Here is a 27,755-nt window from a genome sequence, read left to right as displayed (position 1 = left end):
CAAAATATTTTGTAACACAAAAGAAAAAGCTTAGAATGTTAGTGCTAAAAAGTGAAAAAAAAAATATTTATATGCTTTATATGCTTTTCTAAATGCATAGCCACAGACCTATATAATACAAATATCTAGGTCTGTGTGCTTAGCTTATGACTACATCCGTTTTCTTCTTCCCCGGATACATAAGAGATTCCATTTTTTTAAATTGCCTCTTGTAGACCATTCAGACATGCCTGAGCAATGTAATTGGCATCTTGCAGTGACACTAGACACAGTAAACATGCAAGTACGTAGGTTCTTGCTCGTTCAGTGCGTTCTCATTATGAAGGATGTAGGTAAGTGACTCTAATTAGTCAATCACGGAATTTTTAAGGGGAAGCTAGATCAAAATTAAAAAGCTCTTTGTAATGGATACTACGCTTAAAAAGGAATATTTATTTAATTATGTAATAAGACTGAACAAATGTACATTAAAAAAGCACATTTATTTCACGTACCTTTATGATAAACTAAAGCTTGTCTTTTGAGTCCGAAGATTAATGAGGAATGCAGTTATTCGTATGGCTACGCAGCTCCAGCTACAGTATTATATTTGGCGACAACCAAGGCAGAAATAAACCTTGTGGGTCGATTTAGATTGTCTTTGCCCCGTCCACATTTGTCCTGCAACCAGTGGCAGTAGTTTGTCTCTTCTTGGTCTCAAAAGTGTAAACCTTGACCTTTGTACGTATGAATGAAGAAAAGCAAACACATAACAATAGTACTAAATCTCTAGTAAAGTTCCTCATTCAAACCTTGTGGTCTATAGGTCGTCTTTTTCTGTGGTCTACGGTTAACAAGGGTGTCATGTGGCCAGCACAAAGACCAACCAACTTTTCACCAACTAACGTCAGGTACCCATTAGAGCTGGGTCGACTTAGAGGCGCCCAAAGATTCCGAAGTTGAAAATTCCAGTCTTCACCAGGATTCGAACCTGGGATCTCCGGTTCGGAAGCCAAGCGCTTTATCGCTCAGCCACTAAATAACTAAATAACTAATAAGCAACATATCTATAGTTCGTCCATCTTAATATGACGATGACCTCCTTTTGGGGGGGGGGGGGGGGGACAGATGGCTTTGCTCTGCATTTTGTGCATTGGCATGTAGCATGTGAGACCTACCAGGGCTCGAAATGATCGGCTGCCCACTGAGAAAAATAATTTATCTGGAACTTGTCTGAGTTGCCTTGACCTTTTTTTTTCTGTAGATGTTTTTTTTTCTCGGCTAATTTTTGCGCCAGTTTTCATGGCACTAAACCAGGGTCCATTTTGAAGTATGTCAGGGAAGTTTTAAGGGTGTTTTCTTTGACCACATTGAGCTCGCTTACCAGGTTCCCTTAAAGGAACCTTTTAGGGATGAGAGAGTTGTCCATACTTCAGACATGGCCTGCCCCTTGCCATCGCGACTGCATGGATGCTATTCAGGCACGCTCTTTGGATAACTTCTGTGTCAGGTACTTTATCTTGCAACTTTACATTCAGAATTTTTCTGAGGCAGATCATCTGGAAATGATTCAGCATCTTTAAAAGTCTTCTAAATACTGTCCATGTTTCGGGGCATTGTACCGATGGTTCGTACTATGCAATGCTCCGGTTAAATTTAATGGTGCATCCGCGACTGGGAGAAAGAGGAAGCTGTGTCCGGTATGCTTTCCGGTTTGGTGAATTACCGTTCCGCATGTCTGAGAAACCGAAAGCTCCTGTTGTTCCATGTTCCATGTTCCATGTTCCATGTTGATTTAAGTGCTGTGCGCTCCACAGTTGAGTTTTTAAAGGAGATTCTGTGAGCCCCTCGAGCCCTCACTCACATAATAATGATATGATGATGATGATAATGTTGATTAGGATGTTGAGGCTGATGACGCATTAACAATTATGGCTAGATAAACACATACTTGTACAGACTTTAGAAACGTTAGTTATAATACTGTGGTTGGCTAGCTGCCTGATCTTGTCTTCATGGTAGGCGCTTCGGCTCTCTGTCTTTTTCAGCTGAGTCAAACGGAGGTAACACTCAAATAACGAAATCCAATAACACAGGCGAAAGACCAACAATAGAAGAGAGTCGACGCTGATAGTGAATGCGTTTAAACAAGACGTTTTATAATAAAAAAGGGAACCGTTAAATGTCGTCAAGCTAAATCTTTACGTTCATAGAAAGATGCCCCACTCAAAAGCCTTCAAAGGTAGCCTGTTTACGTTTCGCAAAAATCCTATTCTTGTTTTTACTTGTCGCATGTCAAAACCTCCTCTATTCACAAAACAAATAACTCATTCCTAATCCTGCAATAACATTACTTTTCTGTTACTCCCACGGTAGTTTAGAGTTAAAGTCCTGGTCGCTGAAATAATTGCCCTCCAAATGAATTTTTGGTCTTCTTGATTAAACTTCCGGTTTTTTAACAATCATCCAAACCTTTAAGAGAAGGTACGAAGTGACATATACATATGGACAGAAGATTTGATGGGATGGGACATCTAGGTCATCTCTAATTCGTCTGCTGTGGTACCGGAAAGTTGTAGATCTGTCCCTCTTTATCTCCTTACACCCTCGTTTACCGTGTCTAAAATAGCGGGGCAACATTCCGCCATTTTGTGAGTATTCAACCTGTTACAAAATGCTTGCTACTGAAGGATATAATTTAATCTTGTTTTTAGAGCTAGCGAATTTAAATTCCGCCATCTTGTCTCTGTATCAACACAATAACCAAAATACATACTCAGAGAATTCAAATTAGTAACATAGCCATGGTGAACTAGCACCTGATGGATTTCATTGGTCTAGCGTCAAGCAAACTAATTTAAACTAGTCGACCGGCGGCGTAGCATACGCCGCTATTTTGCCGGGTCGGCCTTAGGCCACTGAAACCTATGCGACCGCAATGGTCCCCGCTCTTTCATAGGATTCGCACTTTCATAAGTTCCGCGCTAATTCAAGGAGTATAATTTATTAAATTAAACCATTTTATAACTTAAAACAGATTTCCCGCGCCCTGTCGATTTACTACGAGCTCCTGGAAATTGAAATTGTGTAATCTGGTGAAAGAGGCCTCAAACTAATAAAGAATTACTTGAGGTCAACAATTCTCAAATATAGATTAAAACATTTGGAAATTCTTGCTATTGAGCGTCATCTATGTAGGAAACAGAATTATTATGATATACTGTATGACTATGCTACACGCAAGGCACGTAAAGTAATTCTGTACGTAATAAAGAATGAATAAAATGCATAGACGAATTTATTTTCTTATAGAAACTCTTAAATTTCACTTATTATCCGCTTTCCTACCCAAACTTGGCCCGCGAAATCCGGTCCTGCTATTTAGTGACCTGTAAATATACTTAGTAGATTACTTGTTCTCTTTCCATGACTTCTTGGTCACAATGGTTAAGTTCGGCGCTGCTATTTTGTGTTTGTAAAATGTTTGTTTGTAAAATGTTTTAAATGTTTCGGATGTTCTATCAGAGTTGTAGATAGTTTACTTCCTAGTCCAAACCTCCGGCAGGACGAAAGGGGATGGGAGCGGGCAGGGTTTGAAAAATCCAAACGACAGTCCAGCGCGCAAACCGCACGACCAGGCAGCCATCCGTAGTGACGGGGGAATACTACTCTTATTTTTCGTGGGGTAACTATATCTGCAGAAATAAAAGAGTGATCTTTCCTTTACTTCTTCTTCTTCTTCTCGTCAAAACTCTTGAGCCATGAAGAGAATCATATATATAGAGATATTTGATTAGAAAGGAAATATAAGAATAGTCCAGCTCACGTTATTCATTAATTACTTCTACCGTCATGCCGAAAATAAAAGTTGAGTTCAAAGACTTAAATATCTCTCTCTTTCTCTCAATCTCTCTCTTATCATATCTTATAAAATACAGACGTTACTTTAAAAAAAGAAGATTACGTCCTACGCGTCATGCATTTAGTCATGCATGTTAACCAATGACTTAAATTCTGCCACGTCATTGGTTTTCCTGGCTAGCACAGGCAACCCATTCCATGCTCTAATAGCACTAGGGAAGAAGGAGTATTTGTACAAATTTGTCCTAGCATTTGGAACGAAAAGTGTACCTTTATCTTTGTGTCTTTCTGAATATTTAATTAAATTTTGATTTTGAATTTCTAGATTATGGTGATTATTCTTAAGGTGTTACTCTAGTCAAATGTTAATATTGTTGTTTGTTTTTAATGAATCTCACTGCTCTATTTTGTGTCTTTTCCAGTTTCTTATTGTTGAGTTGAGGGGTCCCAAACAGAGGATCCATATTCTATTAATGATCTAACCAAGGTTAAATAACAATTTAGTTTTATGTTCTTATTTGATTTATAGAAATTTCTTTTAATAAAATGAAGCTTTGCTTGAATTGTTAATAGTTTCATCAATATGGTAATCCTTAACTGTTTTTTTTTATCTATTATAACACCTAGGTAGTTAGCGTTTACCGTGAATAAGTTAAGTGGAATTTATATGTTTTAGTTTTGATTTTTTTATTGTTACTCTAAGTAAGTGACATTTTTCTGGGTGGAAAGACATGCTCCAATTTGATTCCCATTTCCGTAATTCATCTAATTCTCTTTGTAAAAATGTCTGTATCTTGTGTTGTTTTTATTGTTCTATATATTATGCAATCGTCTGCGAATAATCTGACTTTTGTTCCTGAACTTATGCAATTTGGTAAATCATTTATGTAAATAAAAATTAATAGTGGACCTAAGGCTGTTCCTCTTTCTCTATCTCTCTCTCTCCCTCCCTCTCTCTCTCTTTGTGTCTCTCACTGTTTCTCGCTCTCTCTCTCTCTCTTTCTGTCCCTGTCTAGCTCTCTCCCCTTCTCTCTCACTCTCTCTGTCTCTCATTCTCACAAGGACAACCCAAACACAGTAGACAAGATACCCATCTTCATCCTCTACTAACAAAGTTTATATTTGAGTAGGCCTATACTTATATTAGGGGAGTAGAATACGGTGGTTGAGTGGTTACTCGTTCGGCTTCTAAACAGGGGGTCCTGCGTTCCAACTCAATTGTTATTCTATGAAAGTATAGTGTGTTTGATCTTTGTGCCACATGGCACTCTGCTCGTTAACCTTTGGCCACAGAAACAGATGACCTTACCATCATCTGCCCTAGAGATCGCAAGATCTGAAAGGGGAAATTTCATTTGTACTTAAAATATTTATACTTAGTTGTGTCTAAGGAAGACGATTTGGCGCAGCCTTTTTTCGCGAAAGCGTTTTGGCGCAGCCTTTTTTTCGAGCAAGCGTTTTGGCGCAGCCTTTTTTCGCGCAAGCGTTTTCGGCGAGGTGTTCGTTTCGACGAAAAAATATTTAGCCAAATTATATATGTTCATTTATAACGAATTTGAAAAGAATAACACATATTAACTATAATTTTTTGTTAGCGGGGAGGTATGTTAATAAAGTGGGTCTCAGGTAAGAATAGGACTTTCCCAAAGTTTGGTAATTTTAAAATGTTTCAATTCTTCCTTCAGAATTGAAGAATATTACATCCTATATATACTACAGTACAGCATAGTTACAGATTTTGTTTTGTAAAAAAAAAAATTGTGTTGCAGAAATCAGCGTCGTAACTTCTCGCGTGTAAACGGCTGGCGCGAAAAAGGTCATACCAATACCATCGCGCAAAAACGGCTGCGTCAGAACGTCGCATACGTCTGTGTTTATGCTTAAGCAGTTTGTTCTAGTACATTTTCGTTTTTTTTTTCAATGAGTATAAAAGTTCTAAAGGAAAAAAAAAATTACTAGAATAAAACTTTAGCAAGATGCTTGGTTTTTATTTTTGTGTTTGTTTGTTTGTTTGTTGGTCTCTTTGTTTTTTTGTTTTTTAGAAATATGCATAGTTTCACTTGATATCTTCATTTCTAGTTTCAAGTCAAGTCTCAAAGTACTCGGCTTCAGCAGAGAACGACAATGTCAAGCTGACATTTGTAGTACCAGCGAACGTTGAAAGCGAAATAATTATGATCACATTTCATGCAGATCCAGTACAACATGTACTCGTTATCTACAGAAGTGACTTTAGGTCTAAGACGTTTCAGACGTACATACACAGGCTAACTACCGCCATCTTCGTCTTGGAACGAAAAGTTGTGGCCTTATTGACAGGTGTCCAGGCAAGTGATGCAGGCTTGTACCAGTGTTGGGATGGTGTTGGGGTTAGTGCATCTGAATTAACTCAATGTGGTCAGAAACTCATCGTTGTACGTAAGTCAATCATTTTGATTTATTTCTCACATGTCTAGATAACCCTCGAGATACTTAGAGCAACGAAAGTTGAGCCATGACAACGAAAAACGAAAGACCTTTCATGGAAAACTAAATTGCTCGGGGGGGGGGGGTCATTAACAAAAATTAATTGTATATACTTTCCGTCTCTTTTTAGATGTAAAGGTGGTTTTCAAATGTTTTAACATAGGGAACAAAGATGTTATAAAGCAATCAATTTTTATTACAAAGTTTATATCAACTCTTTCTGTCTGTTTGTTTGTTTGTCTGTCAAGTAAGAATTTTGAACCAGTAACACAGACTAAAATCGCAAAATACTTAGGTGTTATAATAAATGAAAAACTGTCATGGAATCCACATATTGATGAAACTATAAAAACTCAAACAAAGCATTAGGGTTTATTAAAAGAAATTTCTATAAATCAAATAAGAACATAAAACTAAAATGTTATTTAACCTTGGTTAGGCCAATAATAGAATATGCATCCTCCATTTGGGACCCCTCAACTCAAGAAAACATTAAGAAACTGGAACATACACAAAATAGAGCAGTGAGATTCATAACAAATGAATATTCACATTTGACTAGAGTAACACCTTTAGTAAAATCACTAAATTTAGAAAGCCTTCAGGACAGAAGACTCAAAAGTAAAGTAGCAATTATACATAAAACACTGAACTATAATTTTCAAATACAAAACAAAATTTAATAAAATACTCTGAAAGACACAAAGATAAAGGCACATTCCTCATTCCATATGCTAGGACAAATTTGTACAAACACTCCTTCTTCCCTAGTTCTATTAGAGCATGGAATGGGTTGCCTGAGCTAGCCAGGAAAACCAGTGACTTGGCAGAATTTTAAGTCATTGGTCAATATGCATGACTAAATGCATGACGTGTATGACGTAATCATCTTCTTTTTTGAAGTAACGTCTCTATTATATAAGATAAGATAACACTTCATTTCTCCCTCTTTACATTTTCGGGTTGAAACTGTGGTACAATTATTTATTGTACCTAGCCAAACGTGAATCAATTAAAAAATTAACCAATTAGTTAATTATAGTAACATTTTGTTTGATATCAAAATGGCGAAATAAATGTCACAGCATTGAGAGATGTGGTGTCCAACGTGGGAGTTCTTCCCTTAGATAAGCTTTCTTTTTTTTTTTAAGGATTTTACAAAGCTGTTGACTGTTTGTCTGTCTGTCTGGTAAAAAATTCTAAACGTTATTTCTCCCACTACTAATTATTTCTTTTACCTACCAAACAAAGAAAAAATACCAATTAGTTATATAACTATTGGTAATTATTTATTCTGTTTTGTATCTCGAACAAGGGAAACAAATGTTCCTTCACTGAAAAGGCGTTTAAACTAAATTAGTCCCCTTTATTATTTGTAGAAAAAAAAACTATAAATATTTATCTATATATTCTCTTCTTGGCCCAACCATACCTAACACAACCAAACGTCTTGGAAAGATCATTCTTTTATTTCTGCAAGTCAGACTAGAGTTACCCCACGTAACTTTAGCGGTGAAAAAAAAAAGACGGAGGGGGTGAATAAGAAATCTTCTCTGCATTCTCTGTCTAATCCAACAGATTCACTATTGTTATACTAGATCTATTGCAAATATAAGTACCTGACTGGTGCAAACTAATTGATAGGACTACACTTAATATAAGATTTTTTTTAAAAGCATTTTTTTTTGCTAGTTCAATTATCTTCTCTGTCTTATATTCTTGTTCAATTCATGTAAATTGTTTCATTAAATCTGAAATATTCTGTGTTTATATTAATAGTATAGTTCAAGTTTTTATTTTCTTACATTTGTTACAACTACAACATTGCATTAGTGTTATATAGAGAGAGTAAAGTGCGATTTGTATTGACGTTCGTTTGGTTCACTTTTTATTGCTAAAACTTTTTTATTTGTATGTTTACTAAATTGTATATTATTGTATATAAGTATATTATCTCATGTCATGATGCCAAAATGTCAAAATGCAAGAGCCTCTAAAAATTCAAGCTCCGGGCCTCAAATCCCTAGCTACGCCATTGGGCAAAGGCTAGATGATACTCAGAGGAGTGTTGGATTTACCTTTAGGCTAACTAGGCAAAAAAAATTCCCCTTTTAGGTCTTCTGGGCTTTAGGGCAGATGATGTAAAGGTTATCTGTTTCTTTGGCCTACTTTTTATGTGGGAAGCACTACGACCAACCGTCTTTACTTTTCCCCAACTAATGTCAGGTACCTATTTAGAGCTGGTTGGACTCAGAGGCGCCCAAAAATTCCAGTCTTCACCAGGATTCGATACCCCGACAAAATAGCGCGGACAAAAAGCGCCTGCAAAATAGCGATACAAAATAGCGCCGACAAAATAGCGCAAACTTTCACAAAGTTAAATTGTAGGAAATGTCACGTAGAAATTCCATCACTGCTTGAACGGGGTCACCGCATTTCAAAATCCTATTTTTAGAAAGTTAAGCATTTTAAACATTGGTGAAAAAGGGGAATGATATAAAATTTAAAGTACTCTCCTTCTAGGCCTACTTTCAGATCTAATAATATTGAAAAAAATAGAGACACCAACAAAAAATGCTAACCAGGGTTTTAAATCAATAATAATCTGGTACTTTTATACACATCATATATAAGTTCGCGCTATTTTGTCTTGCGCTATTTTGTCTGGAAATTTCGCGCTATTTTGTCGGCCCTATTTTGTTGGGTCACAATGCTAAAGATATTTCATGTGATGGTCATTTTCTGAATCTTGTTTAGCAATGCAGAGATGGACTACAGTAATTAATTTAAAAACATATATAATTTCTTATTAAAAGTTATTATTTTACAATCTACATAGTTCTTAATTGTATGTAAGTTAAACCGTCTAAATATCGGAAAACAAATCGTGTTTAGTACGTACATATGATATCTGGACATGTAAAAAGACCCCCTTATCTCAAATAGCTTAGGGCCTTTACAAGTCTAACTCCGATCCCGCTCAGGGAGAAGCAAAAAAAAACAGAAAAAATGAGGGAACCTTGTCAAAATAAAACGTTCGTTGCAGAGACAATGCTGGCTGAAATGAAACAGCTTGTTTTTAAAAAGGATTTATTCTATTAACTTGCAGTTACATCTTTGTTCAAATGCACTACGTTATATTGACTAGGTAAACCCGGACAACCAAGTATCGTCGCCATCACGGATGCTCTAGATGGTCAAACTTTAAAACTATCTTGTAACACCATTTCTACAAGTTTGCCAGCAGACCATGGACTTCCAATGAGCATATTTTGGCACGATGAACAGAAAAATCCTCTAGGTATACCTGCTGGAGAGAAGGTTATTTCCTATTTATTTATTTTTTTTTGTAACAATAGCAATGCCAGTGGAGTGTGGGTAGGGTATTCTTCTTCTTCAAGCCAGCTTTTTGTTGCTGAGCTGTCAGCTTTATTGCAGACTGTGCCAAGGAAAAAGTGTGCTGATTTCTTCAGTTGTTCAGCACTGCCGTACAGGGTGTTGGTTATGTTGGGCTGTAGTGGAAGTAGGCTCTGCCTAAGGTGGATTAGGAAGGCGCTTTTAAAGAGGATATGGTTTTTCGATTTCATAAAGGTGGGCGCAGTGTCTACAAAGGGAGAATTGTGTGGGATTTATTAAGATGGAAATGTAACATAGCTGTGTGTCATGTTCGTAGTTGTTAATTGTAGATTGCACCCAGACTACACTAAATGGCGTGTGTGTGTGGTGGGTGGGGGTAATAAGAAGTGCAGGGCATACTAATATTTAGTCTGTATAGGAATTTCTTGCTGTTCAAACTAATTCTTACTTAGAGAAAGTCTAGAGACCGTAGCGTCCGTTATCCTCCTGTATTAAAATATTTCAGATTTGCAGTGTTTAAACATGGTCGATCGACAGACAAATTTGTTGACAAATAGATAGATAGATAAATAGATAGATAGATGGATAGATGGATGGATAGATAGATAGATAGATAGATAGATAGATAGATAGATAGATAGATAGATAGATAGATAGATAGATGGATAGATAGATAGATAGATAGATAGATAGATAGATAGATAGATAGATAGATAGATAGATAGATAGATAGATAGATAGATAGATAGATAGATAGATAGATAGATAGATAGATAGATAGATAGATAGATCGATAGATGGATGGATGGATAGATAGATAGATAGATAGATAGATAGATAGATAGATAGATAGATAGATAGATAGATAGATAGATAGATAGATAGATAGATAGATAGATAGATAGATAGATAGATAGATAGATAGATAGATAGATAGATAGATAGATAGACAGACGGACAGACAAACAGAATGACAGATAGATACAAAGATACAAAAATGTTTACTTTCGCATTATGTTCTCTCTCTCTCTCCCTCCCTCCCTCCCCTCTCTCTCCCTCCCTCCCTCTCTCTCTCTCCCTCTCACCCTCCATTTCTCTCTCTCTCTCTTTTTCCCTCCCTCCCTCTCTCCCCCTCTCTCTCTTTCTCCCTCCCCCCTCTCTCTCTCCCTCTCTCTCTCCCTCCCTCCCTCCCTCTCTATCTCCCTCCCTCCCTCTCTCCCCTCTCTCTCTCTCCCTCTCTCTCTCCCTCCCTCCCCCTCTCCCTCTCTCTCTTGTTTGTACTCATGCTATCTTTCATTTAATCTCCATTTCTCACATACGCACACATTTCCACACTTTTTGTTAGTCTATCATGGTCTAAAGTTCACAAGGTCACACAGACCCTTCTTTTTGTCATCTCACGTTTCTCTGCCCCTTCCTTATTATTCCACTTTGGTACCAACACAAATCATTGTGATTCTCATTTGGAATACAAAAACAATATTTATATTTCTTTATCAGTACGTAGTGAATGCCGAGGGTCAACTTGAGATACACAAATTAGAATCTTCTGACATGGGACGTCAAGTGACATGTACATCATCAGACAGAGCTGAGGGCGTAGCTACTCCACCAGTCTCTGATCCTAGTCCACCCTATGAAATTCTTACCGAAAGTTAGTTAAGTCTGGACTTTGCTGACCTTTAACACATAAACATTTGTCAAATACATGTGGAAATCTACTTTTGTAATAATATAAAAAAAAAAAACAAGTTGTAGATTTACCATCTATGTTACATCTATTTATTTCTACAGCATTTTATAAAGTTCCCCTTTCAGACTTTTTGGTCTTTAGGGGGATGATGTAAAGGTCTTCTGTTTCTGTGGCCTACGGTGAACGAAAGCACAACGACCAACAGCCTTTACTTTTTCTCAACTAATGTCAGGTACCCGATAGAGCTGGGGGGACTAAGAGGCGCCCTTTGATCCCGAAATTAAAAATCCCAATCCTCACCAGCAGTTTAAAAAAAAAAATTAACCTTTGAACTCAAGGGAAGGATTATTAATCTGGTTACACAAAGAAAACGCGAAACAACAAATATTGGAAAGTTTGAGCTACACATACGCCTTAGTTTATGAATCACATGACATTGCCCTGTGGTTACTTCCAGCTTTAGGCAAAGGGGGTTTCTCAACAGATCCACAAACGCAGTTTAACATTACAGTTCAAGCATTACGTTTTCGCCAACTCTTTCAAAGTGGATAACAGTGAACAGAGGCGTAGTCAGCAAAACGTGCGCCCGGGGCAAGGTACATTATTGGCACGCCCTCCTCCCATTTTTCATGAACATGACATAGAAATATAGGCTGCGTGTGGAGCCCTCCCCTCCCCCATCTTGCCCCCCCCTCACTACGCCTCTTACAGTGGAGTCGCCACTTGTGAAATTAATGCTACAGTTAGCCCAGTAAAAGGCGAGATAAACATCTCTGTTGCAGGTAAAGGCTTATTTCTCCATTCCAAGACATCTGCTGCAGCTACAGCAAGAAAAGTGTATCCAAATTTTAAGGGAGAAAACAAAATAAAACGTGCAAGATTCTGAAGATAATCTGAATTTTGATACTAAAATGTTTTAATGACCCAAACAGCAGTGGCGTAGCATTCATGTCGCAAAGGGATTCAATGAACCTGGGTCAACGACCCTTAAGGGCCCACAGTCTGTGGAGTACCAACCATGGTGCAAAGGAATTAATTGACCAGTTGGGGCCCACATGAGCCCACATGAGCCCTTAGGGATGAGGCAAAACCTGAATACATAATGACACTTTAGTAAAGGCAATAAATAAGTATAACCTTAAAATTCTTATTCAGGGGAAGGGGGGCCCACCTAGTTATTCTTGAACCCGGGCCCGCGGTTACCTTGCTCCGCTACTGCCAAACGGTATTTTGCGATTGTGTTGACCAGACAATTAACGACATGGTAATTAGATGTCACTGTATTAGGTGGACCGTTACTTGGACTAACATTGTTTCCATAATCAACATTAAAGTCAATGAATCTTAGTAGTGTTATGCCTACCTTTAACTACATTCAGGTGCTCCAGGCTTAGCCAAGATATCTGGACTGACGCTGGAACACGAATACTTCAGAGATTTCTCTCTTACGGACACTTTGAAATTTGCATTTGTCATCATTTCTTTGTCTGAGCCTTCAGTCGTGGAAATCAAGTCAAGGAAAATGACGTAAGGGTTGTGTCCCTTTGATTATTCAATTTCTCTTCACACAAGTAGTTGCTTTGTAACCTAATTAGTATAATAAATATTTTTACAATAACTCTATTCAAGTCAGACACTTCGAAATCCCCCCCCCCCAAAAAAAAAATTGACTGTTTATGTTTATTTATGGGAAAAGAATTGCTCGCTCGTTCGTCACACTGTGGAAACTCTATTTGACCGTTATAAGTTTCAAAGTATAAAAAAAAAATAATCTTTCTAGAGGTCTAGAAAATATTTATTTTGAACAGACCATACGTATGCATGTATTTCCGCATGTAGACTCTACAGTTATCAGGAAAAGAGAACAAATGAGTTTGTACTTTAACAAGTCAACACTCTGGCTGGGGAAAAAAGGTTAATACTGTGAAGAGACTAAAGCTGAGCTGGTTTGGTCGTAATGTAAGACATGGCTCACTATGAAAAGTCAATCTGCAAGGTACAGTGGCTAGAGCAAGTGAACAGAAATGTCTAAGAAAAATCGCAAAAAATCAGGAAGACAACAGCCACCCGCACCATCATAACTACTTCAAGTCTTCGCGAAGTGGGCGACTTTTTGTCAATCAAGACAAGAACAGTACAAAAACTCGTTCGTTTCTCACTCGGTCAGACTATATCAACGCCACCATTTGATCAAGAAAATACGAAAAGGACAAAGATGCCTGTGTGTAGTCGCTTAATGAACTCTTTATGTTGTGTCTGTTCTATTTATGTGTATGTTTCTGCTGTGTTGTTTGTATTTGAGAAAAGTGTCCTTGTAATCACAACAAATTTCCATAAGGATCAATATAGCAGTCTTAGTCTTAGTCGTAGTCTTAGTCTTAGAAAGAAAAAAAGGTCATCCAAAGAAAAACTGGCTGGATAAAAGAATTGACTGGCTTCTCCCTTGATATCTGCTAAGAACAACTGCTGACTGGAAACGTTGAGGGCTTAGGATAGTTTTAAACTGTCACAGCACCCCTACGACGAACATCAAGGAACAGATGAGAGATGAGATTATATTCAAGAGTTTAATAAATTAATGTTCAGGAACATTTTGAGCTCCTCTAGATCTAACAGTCTATCATTAGAATATTATAAAGTCTTTAGATGTATACATTCATTTAATCATTTAAAAATAGGACTAGATCTATACGCTATAAGCTGAAAACGACAATAATTAATCTTCATAATAATCTAGATATAGAAATATAGCTTGGCTAGCCTACTTTAACAGAACAATTTTATAAATATACTACAACAAATATCTCGTTGTTTAGAGCTTGATGTGGGGATGACAGTAATATTATCTTTTTATGTCTTATGGGAGAGAAATTAATATTTTGTGTGTGTGTGTGTTTAAAATTGAGCTAAGAAAGTATTATAAAAACTGTGACTGAAACTTGAATATACGTCCTATTAATACGTCGTAACTCTGTTACCATAACATTTGTAACAGTTATATATCATTATATGCTTTTCAAATTCGTGGCTCTAAGGGGAATAACTGCTATCAGTTTATAATGAAACTGGTTTTGATAACTATTTTGGTTCCTAGGACAACCAAGACAAGTGACTAATATTTCAGCTTTGGACATTACTAGCCTGAATGTCGTACTTAAATGGAAGCCTGGGTCTGAAGTAGGGGTCGAAAAGCTTCCCCAACATCATGTCAAATATCTACACCAAGAAGTTCTCTAACAACAACTCTCCAACAACTTCTCCAACAACTCTCCAACAACTCTCCAACAACTTCTCCAACAACTTCTCCAACAACTTCTCCAACAACTCTCCAACAACTCTCCAACAACTCTCCAACAACTTCTCCAACATTTCTCCAACAACTCTCCAACAACTTCTTAAACAAACTCTCCAACAACTTCTTCAACAACTTCTTCAACAAACTCTCCAACAACTTCTTCAACAACTTCCTCAACAACCTCTCCAACAACTCTCCAACAACTTCTCCAACAATTCTCCAACAACTCTCCAACAACTTCTTCAACAAACTCTCCAACAACTTCTCCAACAACTTCTTCAACAAACTCTTCAACAACTTCTCCAACAACTTCTTCAACAAACTCTCCAAAAACCTCTTCAACAACCTCTCCAACAACCTCTCAAAGAACTCTCCGACTTCTCCAACAACTTCTTCTACAAACTCTTTTACAACCTCTTCAATAACTCTCCAACAAACTCTCCAACAAACTTTCCAACAACTTCCTCAATAACTTCTTCAACAACTCTCCAACAACTCTTCAACAAACTCTCCAACAACCTCTTCAATAACTCTCCAACAAACTCTCCAACAAACTCTCCAACAACTTCCTCAATAACTTCTTCAACAAACTCTCCAACAACTTCTCTATTAACCTATCCAATCTGTCCAAATAGTAGACTCATACAGATTCTCTTCTTAGAAAAATTTTGCGCTTAGAGGGCAGAGATTTTCCCCATCACATGAAGAATCATTCAACTCCAAACTTTTATTATTCTGATCAACTTGTAATGAGTTTTTCTTTTTCTTGTCCCCAGAGGACAAATAAGTTATGAGGACTTGACGACTGATGTCTCCATAACAAAGTCAACGAATTACGAGGGGAAAATTTACCTGACCAAGTTTACCTTCACTCTCCTTCGAGCCATGTACGAAAATGACAAAAACAGAACTTTCACTCTAACAATTAGTAATCGAAAGTTTTCCAGAGATTTCATGTTTATCTTAAGGGATGTAGGTAAAACTCAAAGATCTCTCATCAAAACATTTATTTTGTTTCTTTTTTTTTTAAACTCATGTTTACAAAGCTCCTATCGGCTGACTCTATCTGCCTGGACACATTATTGATCACGTTATTTTGATCTTTTCCCATTCTTAGATCATGTTGAAACTGAGTACACTTATTCATTCACCCTAACAAAACAGAAATCAATCAAACAAATTAACAAGTACCAGGTAACCGAGCCTCGCTCGGAGGAACAATCTATTAACGAAAAATATTTACCCGAACTTATTATTTTATGACGAAAATGAGCGATCTGGTCGAGGACTACCGAGTCAGAAACCCCATTGACAACGAACAACATGCTGAGAATTACTCCCTTAGAGCACGTGAGAGGAAGCGAGCAGTGAGTCTTAAAGTCGCCTTGTCCCCGTACAAGGACAGCCTCTGTGTCGTCCATGAACCAGTTATCTCTCTATTTAAGCCTTGTCCCAATCGTCCTTCGTGCAGAACTCTGCATTCATAAATAATGTGGTCCATTGTTTCATCGTCCTCCATGCAATGGCGACACCGTGTGTCGTAATTCTCCTTCCACCGTCCGAGGTAAGCACCAATTGGACAGTGTCCGACCCGGAACTGGGCTAGGACTGCTGTTCCGCACGATTCAGTTGCCACCATGAATCTCTTTTGTCTGGTCTACTCATTGGTCAAGGACTACCAATCTGAAGTGTTGCTTTGGTGTTCTTTTAGTTCTAAATGACGTCGTCCGTGCCGTGCAGTCTTAGTTGCTTTCTGTCACTTACTCATGTCTTAGATCCACATAGAGAGGTAATGAGAACCACTGCTTGGTAGACACGGATTTTTTAGGCAGACGGAACTATTTATATTTCATCATCCAAATTAGTGTTCATCGTCGCTCGCAATAGATTTTTTGATGATGGTATCGTTCATATTAGATTATTATTTCTTGAACTATCCCGTCCAAAGAAAAATAAATCTTCCCCTTGTTTTTGCTTTGCATCCTTTTCCTGTGGCTAAAACACTTGAAGGTTCTGCACTGCTTCACTAAGAAAGTGTGTCCTTATTTTGATGCACCGTGCAGCCCACAAGCCAGCTTGGTCATCACTCTTGTTGTGAACACTTTAATAATTGTCATGAAGAAATTCAACTTTAAAAAAAAAACAAGCAATAACTTTTTATGATGTTGTTGGATCTATTTAAAATGAATTGATGATGATTTTGGTTTCAAGGCCCACCAAGTCCAGTGACAAATATTTCAGCATTGGACATTAGACACGACACAGTAGTACTTATATGGACGCCGGGGTCTCAAGGAGGGGTCAAACAGTTCTTCGACGTGGAGTACAGATGTCCAGACCATACACAAGTAAGAAAACAGTACAAGCTTTAGCTGAAGGAATACACTTAATTGGAATACAATCTAGATAGAAGGTAATTACATGGACGATAATTTGTTGGAGGTAATTAGTTGGACGATAATTTCTTGGAGGTAATTAGTTGGACGATAATTTGTTGGAGGTAATTAGTTGGACTGTAATTTCTTGGAGGTAATTAGTTGGACGGTAATTTCTTGGAGGTAATTAGTTGGACGATAATTTGTTGGAGGTAATTAGTTGGACGGTAATTTTTGGGAGATAATTAGTTGGACGGTAATTTGTTGGAGGTAATTAGTTGGACGGTAATTTGTTGGAGGTAATTACTGTGACGGTAATTTGTTGGACGTAATTAGTCGGACGGTAATTTGTTGAAGAAGGAGAGAAGAAAGAAATTTAAAAAATCAACGGATGAAGAAATGAATGAGTGAATGAATGATTAAATAAATAAATGAAAGAAATGAAGAAATGGTGAATAAGTGAACTAATTAATGAATAAATAGAGTAATAAACGGATGAACAAATGAATTAGAGAATGAATGAATGGAGGAATGAGTGAATAAATTTTAAAAAATAGATGAAAAAAGTGTGAATGAATGAATGGATGAAGAAATGAAAGGATGAATGAGTGAATAATTCGATGAATGAATGAAAGAAACAAATGAATGAGTGAATGAATGAAAGAAAAAAAAATGAATGATTGAATGTATGAAGAAATAAATAAATGAATGTATTAATATATGCATGGATGTATGGAAAAATAAATGAATGAATGAGAAAATGAGTAAGATCATGGATGGAGAAATGAATGAATGAAATAATAGAAGGATGGATGGATGAATGAATGGATAAAAATAAAAGATTGAATGAATAAATAAATTAAACATTAAATGAATGGATGAATAAATAAATGAAGGTATAAAGTAATGAAGAAATGAATGAGGGAATGAATGCATAAATGAAGAAATAAATATATGAATAAATAGATAAACGAATGAATCAAAGAATAAATGGATGAATAATTGAATGAATGGATACATGAATTAATGGATGATGAAATGAATGAATGAAATAATGGATGAATGAATGTATAGACGTGTAAGTAAATTAATGAATGAAGAAAAAAATGATTGATTAGATGAATGAATGAATTAAGAAATCACTCAATGAATGAATGAGTGAATTAATGAATGATAAAATGAATAAATTAATGAATGAAATGAGTTAGACTGCGTGAAATTGCCGGTAGGAGTTTTATTTGCAACTAGTCGACCCACAGCGTAGCATCTGCCGCTATTTTGCAAGCCGGCCTTAGATCACTGCAGCTTATGCGACCGCAGTTAGCCCCGCACTTTCATAGGACTGTTTTTAAGAGAGTCATTTGTTGTTGTTTGTTTAAGCATTAAACCTAAGACTAGATCAGCTACTACTTTTAAATCAAGGAATGTTCCCCTCTCCCTAACCAGTCTGTGAGACACTACGGGAGATAGAAGAAGGAGAAGTAGTAAGTCTATGGGCAAATTATTTTTTTTAAAAGAAAGGTTGAAACAACAGACATTTTACAGAACAGACATTTAAATGAACATTTCACTTCTAGATCTAAATCTTTTTTTTTTCAATATTTTAACTTTTAGCCAATGCGTGTGCAAAAACCTAAATATCTCAAAAACAGGACGCCATTAGGGTACCTAGTCCATTGCACTGGCTGGGTTAAAAGAGCGCCCCAAAATTCTGTCACTTCCCACACACCATTCCACAAGCAGCTGTTTTGTGGGGGATAACCGCAATGTGAATGTTGTACAGTGACGAAATATGGAGAATGTCATTGCACCCAGAGTTTCCACAAGTTTTGGACTAAACTCTTCACCTTCACATATCCCTTAGTCTGTTGGACCGTTGGGGCACCATACAAGATCCGATGACCACATTTCTTCATTCCTCTGTTTTTTTTTAATAGAATCTCATTCAATGAGAGGCTTTCCCATTCTTTCTCTGTTGTCTTCTCATCGCTTTCTCTGTCTGCCTCTTCCGCTCTTTCCTGGCACTGTTCCCAAAAGGAACTGAGGACCTTTGGATATGGCCATAGAGTTTTAATTTGCATTTTGTTACAGTAGTTAGAAGGTCACTGTGGGGTCCGATCGCAGAACATATACTGTCTCTAAATCTCTTCATTTGTCGTGCAGTTGTTGTAAGTGTAAACTTTACGACAGACATGTTTTGGTCATGAGGTAATTTAATCTAATCATTTGGCTTCACATGTCCTTATTTCCTTCATTTGACTTGATTTGAAAACAGTGCAACTCGACTTGGACAACAGCTGTTCGGCGTGTTCCAGAGAGTGACACCATCGACACAAGAACAAAGGCCACCGTTGAAAACCTGTCTCCTGAAACAGAGTACGATTTCAGAATCGTATCCACCAATACACACGGTTCCACAACATCTGAGCCATTCCACGTGAAGACAATAAAGATGACTGCTACGCTACCAGAACCAGAAACAGGTTTTCTAGATTCATAGTCAGTTAAATTGTTGAACTCTCATGAGTTAAAGGTTGGAGTATTTAGAAGAAATTCCGGGTCATTAGTTGACATTTTGTTTGTTACGGGAAGTTGCAATGTTTACTATCTACGGTTTGTTTTCTAACCATTACTCAAGTGGATTTTTTTTAAAGCGAATCTTGGAAATAGAAAGCTGCTATTCTTTTTGTGCAAGTCTGCCCGTTTATCAAATTAAAAGCTCTCGGTTATCTAGATCAGTGTGTTTCCAAACTTTTTCCTTAACTCAACTCTTCGCATTTTCTGAGTATTTAACGGAATACTTTAACGGAACACTTTAACGGAACACTTTAACGGAACACTTTGTTTATTTTTTTAGATAGACTAAGTCATGTGCTGGACTACTACTTAGTCTTACACTAGTTTCACGGAACACCTATTTAGACTCGCGGAAAAATAGGGCGGATCAAATGAGGTGCAACGTTTTTGTCCTTTTTTTTTGTTCTTTTAAATACGCAAACAGTCACATATAGATCTATAAAGGTCTTAGCATTCAAATTATTTCTAAAAAATAGCAGTCTAGTTTTAGTCTAGAAAATGCGTGTTTGTATTAAATATATAATGTCGTTAGCATTTAATTAAGAAAAACAAATACTTATTATATCAGTGTAGAATATGCGTGTTTGTATGAATAGCCTTTGATATGAAATGGCTGCTATATATGTCAAACTTAGTGAGTGTGTGAGAGAGAGAGATAGAGAGGAAGAGGGAGAGAGAGAGAAAGGGAGAGGGAGAGAGAAAAAGAGAGAAAGAGAGAGGGGGAGAGAGAGGGAGAGGGAGAGAGAAAGAGATAGAGGGAGAGGGAGATAGGGAGAAGGAGAGAGAGGGAGAAAGAGAGAGAGAAAGAGAAAGGGGGGAGAGAGAGAGAGGGAGAGAGAAAGAGAGGGAGAGGGAGAAAGAGAGGGGGAGGGAGAGAGAAAGAGAGAGAGAGAGAGCGAGAGAGGGAGAGAGAGAGAAAGAGAGAGGGAGAAGGAGAGAGAGAGAGAGAAAGAGAGAGGGGAGAGAGAGGGGGAGGGAGAGAGAGAGAGGGAGAGCGAGAGAGGGAGAGAGAGAGAAAGAGAGAGGGAGAAGGAGAGAGGGAGAGGGAGAAAGAGAGAGAAAGAGAGAGGGGAGAGAGGGGGAGGGAGAGAGAAAGAGAGAGGGAGAGCGAGAGAGAGAGAGAAGGAGAGAGAGAGGGGGGAGAGGGAGAAAGAGGGAGAGCGAGAGAGGGAGGAGAGAGAGGGAGAGGGAGAAAGAGAGAGAGAGAAAGCGAGAGGAGAGAGAGAGGGAGGGGAGAGGGAGAGAGAGGGAGAAAGAGAGGGAGATGGAGAGCGAGAGAGTTAGAAAAAACAATACTTTCACAGTTGAACTAAATATTGATGACGATGGAATCAGAACAGTATCCATGCTAAATGGTACCAATTCCAATGGCTGGGACATGTAGTCGGACAATCACCTTCTAGAACGATTTCTTTATGGGGAGCTGTGTTATCTTGGGAACGGAAGGGGGGGGGGTACTCTCAAGCGTTACAAAGGCAACGCTTAAGAGCTCCCTTATGGAGTGTGATTTAAACATTCACAGCTGGGAAACACTAGCTTTCAATCGCTCCTCATACTGTGAAGTCGTGAGTGAGTCCCAAGATGCGAGGCCAAGAGAGCGGCCATTTTGATAGAACACAGAGCCAACAAAAAGCTGAGAAAAGAAGCGGGCTGACTATAGTGACAACGTGTGTGGGGGGCCGGTTCTTTAAGAGAAAAAACGAAGTAAAGTTTTCCTTGTCAGACCTTGTGGTCTATAGGGCAGATGATGTAAAGGTAATCTGGTTCTGTGTCCCACGGTTAACGAGGGTGTCATTGGGCCAGCACAACGACCAACCGCCTTTACTTTTCCCCAACTAATTTCAGGTGCCCATTAGAGCTGTCTGAACTCAGAGGCGCACAAAGATCCCAAAACTAAAAATGAGTCTTCACCAGGATTCGAATCCGGTACCCCGATTTACCGCTCAGCCACCGCGCCTCCTTTTTTATGCGAGGATTGGACAGGAAATGAGAATTGTGTTCGAAGTCATAAGAAATGAGAATTGTGCTCGAGGTCATAAGAAATGAGAAATGTGTTCGAGGTCATAAGAAATGAGAATTGTGTTCGAGGTCATAAGAAATGAGAATTGTGTTCGAGGTCATAAGAAATGAGAAATGTGTTCGGGGTCATAAGAAATGAGAAATCTGTTCCAGGTCATAAGAAATGAGAAATGTGTTCTAGGCCATAAGAAATGAGAAATGTGTTCTAGGTCATAAGAAATGAGAAATGTGTTCTAGGTCATAAGAAATGAGAAATGTGTTCTAGGTCATAAGAAATGAGAAATGTGTTCTAGGTCATAAGAAATGAGAAATGTGTTCTAGGTCATAAGAAATGAGAAATGTGTTCTAGGTCATAAGAAATGAGAAATGTGTTCTAGGTCATAAGAAATGAGAAATGTGTTCTAGGTCATAAGAAATGAGAAATGTGTTCTAGGTCATAAGAAATGAGAAATGTGTTCTAGGTCATAAGAAATGAGAAATGTGTTCTAGGTCATAAGAAATGAGAAATGTGTTCTAGGTCATAAGAAATGAGAAATGTGTTCTAGGTCATAAGAAATGAGAAATGTGTTCTAGGTCATAAGAAATGAGAAATGTGTTCTAGGTCATAAGAAATGAGAAATGTGTTCTAGGTCATAAGAAATGAGACTTGTCTTTGACGATGAAAGAGGAGTTATATACATTTATTTTAAAAATCTTGTTCTCTTATTTTCTTTGTCTAGAAACGAACAATGGAGTCATTATAGGAATAACCGCAGTGTTTCTAGCCATCGTATTTATTGCAGCCCTCCTCTATGGTGAGTTTCAAGAATAGTTCAATACTGTTGGATTGATGTACTAGCTTGTTCTAGAAGAGTCAACGCCATTTCATTCATCTTTTTTTTTTGGGAGGGGGGGGGAGGGGTGTTAACGTATATTATTGTTACGTAGTGTACGCTTCTAGGTCTCAAAAGTACTATACTTTGGCTTCTCAAAGTTTCCAGTTACTACACAGTAGTGTAAATATGCAAAGATACATTATTAGAAATGAAAACTCAATATTTATTTTCGCAACATTCTAGGAGGAATCCATTTAAAAATAAATACTAAAGATAAGGGAGACAAGCTTATATTTAGATCCAAAAGTCAGTTCGCCAAGTTTCAAGTTTCACGTGAAGTATATTTGAGATTTTATTTTGAATTTGAAGTATAAAGTGCATTATTGATTTGTATATAATGAGTGTCAGAATCGTAATGTTTTATTTCTTAAGCCGAATTTGGTTATTTCTTTACCTAATCGAAAATATCTAGATTACAGTAAGTATTGGCCCCATACTAGGTCATTAGATGTTGAATTCTTTCTTCCCCACTTATACAATACAAATACGTATACACACCCAAATCCAAACAATTCTCTTGTTTGTTGCTATTAGCTAAATTATATATTTCAAATTGGAGACTTCTCATAAAAAAGGTCTACATAGTGATATTAAAAATGTTTCTTATAGTTAAATGAGGGTCCCTTTAAATTGTTCAGCTAGAAGCTTTAGCTTGTTGTAAAATTGCAATTTAAAAAAAAACAAAAAAAAACTCTAATTTGTATCGCAAATACTATCCTGTTGCTTTAGAAAAAATTAACAAAGAAACTTGAATTTAGCCCCCGAAAGACGAAAAGACGCTATTAGTTTTGTGTGGAAAGTCTGTCAGTCCGCCCGTCCGTCCGTCACGTTTAGATCTCGTAAACTAGAAAAGATAATGAAAATCCTACAACATAATATTTTAGACCATTAAAAGTTCTGATGCCACGGCTACTTTTTTCTTTACTGAAAGCAAAAAACAAAACAATCTCCATATTTGAAACTATTCACTATTAATAATAACAAACACTAGAGTCTCCTTAGTAGGGGAGATAACTATTTACAATATTTTGAAAACATTTATGCAAACGGTTTTAGATTTTTTGTTAAAAAAAATTCTTCTTTTAATTTTATTGCTAAGTAAGTTGTGTCATACTATTTACTACATCTACAGACAAAAAAATACTTTCTTTTAAAGATAAAAAATCTTTTTAGTATGACTATAAGTTGGGCATAATCTAAAACAACAATTAATAAGTAGTTTTCATATTATTGCGAGAACTGCAGCACTTACACGGACCCACATAGCACACTTAACTAAAGGAAAAATGTATTATTTTTTTTACAGACATTCGTATTATACTTGAGGCTTTGAATAAGAGGTTGACCCTTTACAAAACAATTAGATCAATTAGATATTCATTATAAAAGATCAGTTAGGCCAGGTTCACATCTAACTTCACATTCACTTTCACCTATACTTTGGTCTGCTGGAACGCTGGGGCACCACACAAGATGTGTCAACCTTCTTTCTCCATTCTTCTCTGATAGAATTCCATTCTGATGTTCTTTCTGAAAATATTGAAACCTGCCTTCTTACTTTCCTGGGTGGACCACTTCGGGGGCCGATTTTGAGTTTGTCTCCACACAAACTGTCTTTATAACTTTGTTTTATTTGGAAATAGTAGGAACAAAAGTTATAAGTTATAATGGATCAATCCCCTGTAAAGACTTTTAACGTAAGCAATTAAAACACGCTACAAGAATATGATATTAACAGTATGTTATTATTAGTATAGTTTTTACATAGCGCTACTTTCATGCTTATAGCATGCTCAGAGCGCTTCTGGTCCAATCTCTTTTGTGGACCAGTAGGAGTTGGTTTTCCGTGCTGCCTTTAGGCGCTCAGTAAAGGCAACTCTGCCCGAACCTCGAGCCCCCTTCTAGGTAGCCAAAACAAGCCAAGTTCAAGCGCACTTAGCATCTCGACCACGCTTCCCACCATAGCTACCATCCAGTGAACGTTTTGTCGTCTGAACGTTTTGTCGTGTGGACATTTTGTCGTGTGGACGTTTAGCTGTGAGCCAACTGTCGGTGAACACGTAGTCAGTGAAAAAGTTATCTGTGAGCGATATGTCGTATGAAGGAATTGTCGTGAACGATTTGCCTGCGAACTAAATGTGAGAGAATGATTTGTCGTGGAACCTGTATCCTAGTAGTGTGTCGTATATATTTACAGCCACTGCGCAATATTATATGATCGTGGAGACAATACAAAAATCTCTCCAAAAAAAAACATCCTGACACTACAGTTTTACGTTTAATGTCACACTTTATAGTGATGTGTTCTGCTCATTGGCTTTCAGTGTTACTGGCTATTAAAAAAATACATATTCTCTCTTTGGTTTTATCTCAGGGGTTGCAACCTCGACTATCTTCAACCTGTCCAAAGAAAATCAGGTAATCAAAGATCGGATACATTGTGTCTGTGTGTATGTGCGTGCTGGCGTTTGTAAGTGTGTTGTATCTTCCTTTATGATTAACATAGTGCTATCTAATTTAAGTTCAATACTTTAATCACTCGTATTTTTTTTTATGCTTTTTATTCGAATATAAAATTTCAAGGACAGATCGAATCGACAGAATATAAATACAGATTCATTTATTGTTAAACACAAAACTTTACAAGTAGAAAATAAAGAACGACAATCCAGTTACTCCCTAGCCCAGGGGTTCTCAACCTGTGGGTCACGACCCCCTCTTGAGGGTCGATTGACGATGTGCCAGGGGTCGCCTAAGACCATCGAAAATATGGATTGATATTGTCTATTCAGCAACATTGCGCATCCAAATATCTGGTGCTTCGATAATAATAATACTAAGGCTTGTCTTCGAGTCCGAAGTGAGGAATGCAGTATTTCCCCTGGCTGCATGGTGCTTCTATATACTACGCCGAACAGCAGAGTTTCTCGCCAAGGTTCTACGGGAGGATAAGACCTTCGTATCCTACTACCTATAGACCCCTAGGCATTTTGATAATTAAGCAAAGAATTGTTTAACATGTCATTTTGTTACTTGCAGACAATCAAATCGACCTCCTTTGAAACAGCTGAAGAAGGTAATTGAAACAAAAACATAAACGTTTCTACTTTAGGCTTATTGGATGTTTAGATCAATGGTCTCGAAACTCTCTTATTTCAGTTGGTAGCGAGCATGTTTTGGGCATGTCACAAGACAATCATAAAATATTAACATTAAATCAAACTTATCATCATCATCATCATCATCAGTGGCATAGCTAGGGATTTTGGTTCCCGGGGGGGTTTGACCTTTTTAGTGGCCACTGCATTTTGACATTGGACATCATGACATGAGATAATGTACTTTATGTTTAAATTCGAATTAGTTCAGTATATAACATTATTAGTAAAAAAAAATAATAATAATCATTAAGACTTTGTTAATAAGTAATATCTTTGTTTTTTTGGCGAGATAATGCACAAGTGACGAATCTCGATTCCTATCGCCTCACGTCGTGCTTTCTGTGCAGCCAAGGTTTCTATAACATCATTTAGGTCAAGGCTGTCTAGAATGTTTGACTCCACGGGAATAGCAAGATATCATGACATTGGCGTAACATTTAATACTTAATGTAAAATACATTTTGAACATTTGAGGGCCCCCTAGGGGACTTTTGAATATGGACCCTTCCCTCCACCACTGATCATCATCATCAGCATCATCATCAAACTTCTGTAAGTGAATGAGAGGCAGAAATCCTGTCTTCCAACAGCCTCGGGCTACGCACATATGGTAAAGAACTTGTGGCGTCCCAGACCTGTCCAGACCTGTCCAGACCTGTCCAAACCTGTCCAAACCTGTCCCAGACCTGCCCAGACCTGCCCAGACCTGCCCAGACCTGTCCCAGACCTGCCCAGACCTGTCCAAACCTGTCCAAACCTGTCCCAGACCTGTCCAGACCTGTCCAAACCTGTCCAGACCTGTCCAGACCTGCCCAGACCTGCCCAGACCTGTCCCAGACCTGTCCCAGACCTGTCCAGACCTGTCCAGACCTGTCCCAGACCTGCCCAGACCTGTCCAAACCTGTCCAAACCTGTCCCAGACCTGTCCAGACCTGCCCAGACCTGTCCAGACCTGCATAGACCTGCCCAGACCTGTCCCAGACCTGTCCAGACCTGCCCAGACCTGCCCAGACCTGTCCAAACGAAAATCAACAAGTCGAGGCAAGTCGAAAAGGCTGACAAGTTCCTTACCTCCCCCCCCCCCCCCGCAGCGAGGTGCAAAGTGTGGGTTGGTTGTTCGTTGACTGGAGTATAGATGACATTGAGTAAACAATTTATTTGAACTGCTAGCTGCGAGTTCTTCAATACCAATCATCAACAGAATAAACAGTGTAGACAAAGATAATCCAGCTTTTTGAAATACACAACACTTGATGCAAGAAAGAAGGCAACAATCGACGACGTCAAGATACACTACAAGCCGTCTCTTCGTCTCTTCGTCCATTATTCATCCCTAACCTATTTCCGTTCAAACTTTTAAATGTGCTATCGCGTCACTAAGGAAATACGCAATTAAACCTAACTTCTACGAGTCTATTGAGTCATTACACTACAAAGAAGCAATGTGACAACGCCCTCTCTCTCTGCACTACGCTATTTGTTGAAGCCTGGATACCCTCAACCAAAGAGATTCCCCGTCAGAGCAGATTTTTGGTTGCTCTGGTTTTGCGGGCAATAATACAATCCAATTTCTTCTATCGCGCTCAAATGGTTCATTAACTTTCATCATTTATGATAAATCAGTATAATTTTTACAACTATTCTTTATATATGAACAGTTAAATTGATCTGAAATCATTCGTGCGGTCTTCTGGCTATTTGGGCCGAAAAAGAAGATTTTTTTTCAACATTATCTGTTACAATAACTTTTTTTTCTAGTAAATCTTATGCTCACGTTATAAGATAAATATCTACCATTACAACGTCTTAAAAATTCTTTTGGTCTTTTCAATAACTTAGAAGTCCATTTTAAATATATTACTCGTTGTATCCAACCCATCTTTTTTATGTTGTTACCAACACTTGCCTATATTTGTTTTGATCAGACGGAGCTTCATCTGAGAGTGATAGCACAGATAGTGGATCCTCCTCAAATGTGTGATTCTACCTCCATTCGGCACTCATCAAATAAAGTTTCGAAACAACATTAAAATTGTGGATCTACTCTAGATTCTATTTGTTTCTGTATTTAGTGTGATGGATGTGTGACGTGTATGT

General features: G+C 37.7%; 1 protein-coding gene across 2 annotated transcripts; it reads left to right on the top strand.

Moving 5' to 3' along the window:
* Positions 1–188: 188 nt before the first annotated feature.
* On the top strand, positions 189–27,701 carry LOC106078957 (uncharacterized). Of its 2 annotated transcripts, XM_056009339.1 has the most exons (12): positions 189–332; positions 5,920–6,258; positions 9,455–9,627; positions 11,164–11,317; positions 12,736–12,883; positions 15,428–15,627; positions 16,863–16,999; positions 19,302–19,509; positions 22,342–22,416; positions 24,872–24,915; positions 25,537–25,573; positions 27,584–27,701. In XM_056009339.1, exons 1-12 carry the CDS (start codon positions 227–229, stop codon positions 27,637–27,639), a joined length of 1,677 nt encoding a protein of 558 aa, XP_055865314.1. In that variant the 5' UTR covers positions 189–226; the 3' UTR covers positions 27,640–27,701. The 2 variants fall into 2 exon arrangements, with proteins under 2 accessions (XP_055865314.1, XP_055865315.1); XM_056009340.1 differs by lacking the exon at positions 189–332 and having other exon boundaries at positions 6,101–6,254.
* The last annotated feature ends 54 nt before the right edge of the window (positions 27,702–27,755 follow it).

This window comes from Biomphalaria glabrata, chromosome 14, assembly GCF_947242115.1.
Source record: "Biomphalaria glabrata chromosome 14, xgBioGlab47.1, whole genome shotgun sequence".
NCBI lineage: Eukaryota > Metazoa > Mollusca > Gastropoda > Planorbidae > Biomphalaria > Biomphalaria glabrata.
This window is presented reverse-complemented; position numbering and strand designations above follow the sequence as displayed.

Excerpts from the sequence above, each read along its gene's own strand:
- LOC106078957 (XM_056009339.1), top strand. The coding sequence starts at position 227 with ATGCCTGAGCAATGTAATTGGCATCTTGCAGTGACACTAGACACAGTA. Across the intron at positions 9,628-11,163 it reads GTATACCTGCTGGAGAGAAG|TACGTAGTGAATGCCGAGGG; the intron begins GTTATTTCCTAT and ends TTTCTTTATCAG. Across the intron at positions 11,318-12,735 it reads CTATGAAATTCTTACCGAAA|GTGCTCCAGGCTTAGCCAAG; the intron begins GTTAGTTAAGTC and ends AACTACATTCAG.